Below are 7,035 nucleotides of genomic sequence, written 5' to 3' on the forward strand. Positions count from 1 at the left end.
AATATCATACTTTTCGTTCCGATGGCTGCCCGGCCAGGCCCCGGTTTAAAAGGTGACGTAGGCCTATATTACGCTTCTAGCTAGCCGTCCATTCGTAAGACCCTTATTTAAGGGGAAACCCCTATTAGCCCCTCTGGTAGGACGTTAAATGGAGGTTCCGTGTTGGAGGAAAGCCACACGTCGAGCACGTTAAAGATCACATCACACTTACCGAAAAGAGTAGGAGTCCTTCCCTGTGTGAGTGGTTCGAAACCTACAGTCCCATGGCCGCACCCGGGGAAATTACTATCGCTTTGAGGTCACTGAGTGGCGCCGCATGGCAGCTCGCTTCAGACCCTCGCGATTTAGCCCCGCCTATTGTAAGCCCCTTGCAATTCAGCCCTGGATGCTATGAGAGAGTATTCAGCCCACCCAATAACAATAGCCTCTGACAGTAAGAGGTTGTGTAACACAGACTGTGTATCTTTCCTACTCGCAGTGACAACCATGGCTGGCTCGGCGCGTTAGATGAAGACAAGATCGGCTTCTTTGACCCTGAGATAACGGAACCGTTCCAAACGGAAGCAGAGAAGCAAGAAAAAGCTGCCGCAGCGATGGACAAGAAAAGAAAACTGAAGAAAAGTACGATTCGACTATACACTCAAAATGTATTTTATTGATTTTTTTTAAGAGCTGTTGTTAGAACTTTAATCTAATTTGCAGAATTATATACATAATTATTAATTTGGTGGAACAATAGATTGTAGTTTTCATCGTACAAAAATTAATAACATCATATTTGTCAACACTATAGCACCGCAGCCGTCAACAGTACAGAAAGAAGGGAACCATTATGAAACGTAAGCATTTTTTTATTTCCATATATGTCGGTAACCTGTCGTTTCACCACACTGTCTGTCAGATACAGTATGTTTCGCTACATGGCGAGTCATTTGGCTACATGGAAACATCGTTTCTCTACGTTTGAATACCTTTTGTCTAATAAGTCTTATGGTATAAGAAATCGTTCACTTCATGAATCTACAGATGTTAGACAAATGATAGTTAGTTAAATGTAGCAAAACGACATTTGCCATGTAGCAAAACGATTTCTGCAGCATAACGTCAACGAAACGACTTCACTTTTACCAAGTAGCGAAAAGACTAAAGCAAACTGACACTGTAGCGAAACGACCGGTTTCCTCATTATCCCTATGCTTTTGTTTGTTTTGAAGTCTGCATGTCTTTGTAAGAACATGTTAAAGTAAGAGCTATCTGTCTCTGTTGATACATCTCTAAATCACAAAGTCTATTGCACAACAGTCGGCCATCTCCTAAGCATGACGGCTTCAGCGCGCTGTCCAAGTTCTAAGTACATGTAAAAGTAAGATCTATCTGTCTCTATGCTGATACATCTCTAAATCAAAGTCTATTGCACAACAGTCGGCCATCCTCTAAGCATGACGGCTTCAACGCGCTGTCCAAGTTCTAAGTACATGTAAAAGTAAGATCTATCTGTCTCTATGCTGATATATCTCTAAATCAAAGTCTATTGCACAACAGTCGGCCATCCTCTAAGCATGACGGCTTCAACGCGCTGTCCAAGTTCTAAGAACACGTACAAGTAAGAGCTATCTGTCTCTGTTGATACATCTCTAAATCAAAGTCTATTGCACAACAGTCGGCCATCCTCTAAGCATGACGGCTTCAACGCGCTGTCCAAGTTCTACATGAGCATGCGCGGGAAGCGGCGGCCGGGTGACGGGCAGTCGGACTCGGGAGGGGGCGCTTCTTCCTCTGCAGAGAGAGACCAGTATTGGTAGGTGGCGCTTCCTTTTGTGCGGAGGGAAACACATGCTGTGTGGCGTGGTTATAACCCCGTCACATGTAGCGAAAATCGATCGGACGACGAGTTTACGAGCTCTAAATTACGAGGAGGCATGACCTGATGCCGACGAGGAAATGGCATACTTCCCCCCTTTCCCGTCAGGGTCATGCCTCCTCGTAATTTAGGGTCATGCCTCCTCGTCGCCCGATCGATTTTCGCTACATGTACCAGGGGTATAATGACATGACTTTCTGTGCATGCATAAAGTTTTTCACTTGAAGACGACTTTTAGGGGATACTTTTTAGTGCATTGTTCCTCAGCTATTTGGCTGAAGATTTAGTCATAGACGGTCATTCTTGACAATTTCAAATAATGAGTTTCACCTTTAGCTGCATCTAAAGGTTGCAGAATAACTTTTATCTTTTTGGATGTTTGTTTATGTTTGTTGTGGATGCTACATCAAAAAAAAAGGAAATTATATATACAAAAAACTTAACATTCTCGTTGCAGTTCGCTTCAGGAAGATACACTTCAAGAGAAGCCCGGTAAGAAAGTTTATTTTTATGTACCTGTCTCTAAGGTGTTTATTACTAATATCTCCGCCTGGCGAATTTTGAACAAGCGCATTCTTACTAATATTCCTTTGTTGCAATTTCTTACTAATATATTCCTTTGTTGCAATGGTATATTTGTCTGTTTTACTTAAGCCAAAATTACTAATACACAAATACACTCTGTATAAAGGGTTGTTGTGGTGCATATTTAACGAAGCAATTAGGATATAGCAAAGATTGATATACTATCACTCAAAGTTATAAGTCATACAGATCTTTGAAAGGACCAAAATGTGTAACATTTTCGTATTTATTTGTAGCACCCTGTGCATATTGGTACAGTCGCCGGCACATGTAGGTACATGGTTAGCAAACTTTGTTAGAAAGCAGGACAAAATCTGGATTTTTTTTTCATATTATCAGATACGCCGAAGGAAGAACGCTCGGAGTCCGTAGACAGCCGTGGTGAGCCGAAGACATCGACGGTGAAGTTTGAGTTTCCTCCCGCCCAGCCCGAGTCCGGCGGTGCGGCGGGCGGAGTGGAGGACAGGCGGCACTATGAGAACCTGAACGGGACAGACTTACCAGGAGAACCGGTATGTCAGACAATTCAGAATTGACATATATTCTTACGTACCATATTTAAGGTGGTATCTAACTGCACTTGGGGCACCGGTGCGGCAATGCGGGGTTCGAAAAATACTCAACAAATTTCAGAGATAAAGGACGAATTTTCGTACGTTTTGTGTATGTTGTTGTCTTCTAAGTTATACTTTTACGTATCACACAATATCTAGATATCGATAATTTAAAAAAAAAATCAGAGAAAATAACACATCAGCGCCGCAGAAACGAACCCCGCAGTGCCGTACCGGTTTCCCAAGTGCAGTGAGATGTCACCTTTACAAAGAACATTGACAATTATTTTACAATCGTTTTACCAAGACGCAAGTGACTGTACCGTATTTAATCAGTGACATGTAGCCTATCTTATCTATCTAGATAATAATTCTAGTGCAAAATCTAGCCCAGTTGTTGAGTGCCGGTATATGTAACATTTGAAGAAATGACAAACAATACTCTAGTCTAAATATCCTAACTTTTGCAGGACCCGGATGTAGACCACGCCCTCATGCCGCTCTCGCCCAGACCGGACTATGACGTACCCAGACCCCAGCCTCGTCCTGAGGCAGTCGGAGCTGACGCAGACGGCCAGGAGACGTCAGTTGATGACGTCACGTACGACGTTCCCTCCCTAAACCCCCGTCCTTCCACCATGTACTTCATGCGCATGCCCGACCTGGGGTGCGAAGGGTTACTAGACGAGGTCATGTCAAGTTTCTCTACTGAGACACTAGAGAGTCTGGGTGTAGACGAACCGCCCAGAAGTCGTCCAACAAGTCAAACCGTCAAACGGGCGCCTCTTGCGACAGAGGAAAGTGACTCTCCTATTGTTTCAAGAACTAGGCAAAGAAACGAGTCCGCTCCTTCCGAGTTACATATATCTGAACCAGAGAAGACGAAGGCGTCATCCTCCAAAGTCTTAGATTTGAAAAGTAAGAAGAACGCCAGCGGTAAGAATGGCGCTCGTAGTAAACTCTTGAACGAGGTACCAAGACAGTCTCCAAAAGCGACAACTAAGGACCTGAAATTACAGGCATCTAAGAAAAGTACTGGAGTCAGTAAGACTCACTTAAGTAGTCGAACGATCGGTAAGGCGGGTACCGATGTGCCTTCAAGACAATCTCCAAAACCTATGTTGGTCTTAAAGGAAGACGAAACTTCTGAGAAGTCAACGAGGGCACCTTCGAGTGAACGGTCACAAACAAGGGTCAAAACAAGTAACGGGTCTTCTAAACAGGCCTCAAAACCTGTGGGTAAAGCAGAGAAGAAGCCGATGGCAACGTGTCAGTGTGGGAGGAACGGGGCACGTGCGGCAGGGAAAGGTTCTCCCAGTGAGACAACAAAAGTGACGCGGAAGACGAGCCCCAAGGACGAAAAAGAGGAAGCAAGTAAAAAGTCGCACAGTAGGAAAAGTGAGCAGTCGCAGGAGACGGTTGGAGCAAACACCGTGGTGATGAGAAAACTCGGGCGGGAGAACAGGGAACGGAGACCGAGGAGCGGCAGTGGGGAGGACGGCCTTGTCAAGTTCATGAAGAGAGCTCTACCCGATGAGGTAGGTTTGAAGCATTCTCGCTGTTATAGCTCCGTAAGGTCTTGTGGGGGCAAAGTAGTAGATTAAAGCCAACTAGTCTAAAATCTATTAAACACACAGTAATATTGTAAATATCTAGACAAAGAACTGTTGGCAAATAAGGGGCTGCAAATTTGACTTTAGTGTTGGTTATTAGACCAGAATTCATCAGAACTTCTCACGTGTACACTTGGAACCCTGACTAAGAATCGTGACTTATTGTTTGTGTTTCGTAAAAATTTACTCTTTGCATGAAGACATAGATTTGTAGCACCACAGGAAGAATAGCTAACAGAAATGTCAAGATAATTGTGGATCGAAATAGATTCAAAGTCAAAGACTAAATACGTTTGTTTTTATATTATAAAGATTCAAACTTTCCTCACGTTTGTCCGCAGGCTACGCCGGAGATGTGCGCCTTCGCCCTCCAAGCTACAAACTGTAACGTGGAGCAGGCGAACAAGTTTGTGAAACTTCAGCTGCGCACGCGCCAGGACTACTCCCAACCTGACGTCAGAGCGCATGCGCTTCGGCGCCTGAAGCAAAACAACTGGGACATCAACAGGACCGCGCGGGTGCTTCTGGGAGAAGATGAGGACAAGCACTCTGTTGGGAAACTTCAGTAGGACGTTTGCTGTCCGTTGAAACTGTCAATCATTGTTGTTGTGTTTCAATCATTGGTGTCAGACCAAAAATTGGCTTCTTGTGTACCTCTACTGCTGTGGACGTGTGATCGATCGAAAAATTCGTTGGGGAAATCTAAATCGTATTTCAAGTCAAGTGTGAGATGAATTGTGCATTCCAATGAAAGGTACTGCGTTTGGGGGTTTAAAGTATTATTGATCTGAAAAAGGCTATTGTAAACTTTTAAAAAGAACGGATTAAAGAAAAGATTAAAGTTATTTTGCGTTTAAAGGAGGATTTACATATGCGCCAGTGGGTAAGGAAAGGGGATCACCAATGGATCGTTGAACCGAATGAAGGCTATATTTTACATGTTTCATGATGGAACTGATGGTCACGTGGTTATCACGTAGCTATCACGTGTTTTTCACGTGATTGTAATAACGGAGGTTTACGGCTGGAGAATACGTTAATGCGTGCTGAGGCAATGTATATATTGTTGGCTTGTACAGATGAAGGATATTTGTGTATTGAATGCTTGCGAAACGTTTGTATAAGAGAAGATGAGAAAAGAGTAAGAGAAAGGTATTTTTCAAGAGTAATAAGATGCGAAAATTACGAAATTGTGCCATACATGTGCAGTTGAAGTCTGAAGTTGGAATTCTTAAGAGTTGTTTCGATTATGTATGCGTATTCAGGTCAATGTGTTTGTTACATCAATTGTTGTATTTTTGGCTTTTAGTATTTTGCCACCGAAGAAAATCAACTTGACCTCATGAAAAAAGTGAGACAGTCTATTTTTTTGTGTTGATGATTTCTTTTTCATAAGCAGAAAACTACAAGGCCCGGCTACATGAAGACGCGTGAAATAGAATTACATGTAATATGCCTTCAGAAAAAAAAGACGATCTTTATAATTAGAGCCTGTAGACGTCATATAAGAAGGTACGCTCCTTAACCGTTTCAACCCTACCAACAGTTCGAATGATAATTCTCAAGAAAGAATTCGAAGGTTAAACTAGCCCTTCTTGATCATCTGGTCTGTTCATCTAGAAACGCCCTTTCAAACAATGTACTGTGGAAGCCGCTTAATTGCACACCCCATTTGCCAGAGTATTTCGTGCAATAATCCGAATGGTGCAACGAAGCACGGTGCCATGGTACTAAATAGGGGTGGGTACCGGTACTGAAAATTCAGGTAGTCTGTGGAACACAAACTCCGCTGTCCAGGGCTGTAACTGGCTCCTTCCTTCAGGGGCCGGCGGATGTTTGTCGGGCTGCTATAAGCGAGATTTAATCAGGCTAAGGTCCAGGAGATCAGGTCAAGATCCGTACCTGAACCTGGACCTGATTCAGTATATGAACACATGTGAATGGACAATCCTCAGAACAATAGTCTACTTCGCTATAAAGCAATATACATGGTGGAGTATTTGACTCCCACACAATCCTGCAAGACTAACTACCTTACAAGTACGATTGACTGTACAAATTGGTAGAAACAAGCAGGTTTCATCAAAGCTGCTTGGTAGAAATGACTATAAACTTTACTTCACTCTTGTTGTAAGATCCCAAAATGTTTGAATTCTTGATCATATAATCTGTTTATTTTCTAATAGGTCCAACATCCGGTCTATCGAACTTTTTCAGGTCCGGTTTTTCCGGACCGGTCCAATAAAAAAAAACGATGCACCGGTACCCACCACGAGTACTAAACTTGGCACTTGTCCGTGGTACTTAACATCACACAGGAACTCCTGTCCATGGTACTGAATATTACACAAAGAAACATTTGTCCATGGTACTGAACATTACACACAGAAACAGCCGTCCCCGGTATATGTATATCATTAAT

At 43.1% G+C, this 7,035-nt stretch overlaps 2 protein-coding genes across 2 annotated transcripts in view; both read left to right on the plus strand.

Moving 5' to 3' along the window:
* Positions 1 to 815, plus strand: part of LOC118430492 (activated Cdc42 kinase-like) — a 29,898-nt gene extending 29,083 nt beyond the window's left edge. The window contains exons 11-12 of the mRNA XM_035841399.1: positions 476 to 621; positions 794 to 815. Of these exons, the coding sequence (XP_035697292.1) occupies positions 476 to 507 (32 nt within the window). The 3' untranslated portion in view covers positions 508 to 621; positions 794 to 815. The remainder of the gene's footprint in view (positions 1 to 475; positions 622 to 793) is intronic.
* A 744-nt stretch (positions 816 to 1,559) lies between these two features.
* LOC118430217 lies at positions 1,560 to 5,977 on the plus strand. The gene is made up of 6 exons (XM_035840926.1): positions 1,560 to 1,603; positions 1,661 to 1,798; positions 2,319 to 2,353; positions 2,786 to 2,958; positions 3,471 to 4,538; positions 4,955 to 5,977. The coding sequence occupies exons 1-6, from the start codon at positions 1,560 to 1,562 to the stop codon at positions 5,180 to 5,182; spliced, it is 1,686 nt and encodes a 561-aa protein (XP_035696819.1). The 3' UTR covers positions 5,183 to 5,977.
* Positions 5,978 to 7,035: the final 1,058 nt, after the last annotated feature.

This window comes from Branchiostoma floridae, chromosome 14 (genome assembly GCF_000003815.2).
Source record: "Branchiostoma floridae strain S238N-H82 chromosome 14, Bfl_VNyyK, whole genome shotgun sequence".
In the NCBI taxonomy this organism is placed as follows: Eukaryota; Metazoa; Chordata; class Leptocardii; order Amphioxiformes; family Branchiostomatidae; genus Branchiostoma; species Branchiostoma floridae.

Coding starts and splice junctions, on each gene's coding strand:
- LOC118430217 (XM_035840926.1), top strand. CDS start 1,560: ATGACGGCTTCAACGCGCTGTCCAAGTTCTAAGAACACGTACAA. Junction 2,354..2,785: donor TACACTTCAAGAGAAGCCCG/GTAAGAAAGTTT, acceptor TCATATTATCAG/ATACGCCGAAGGAAGAACGC. Junction 2,959..3,470: donor CAGACTTACCAGGAGAACCG/GTATGTCAGACA, acceptor TAACTTTTGCAG/GACCCGGATGTAGACCACGC.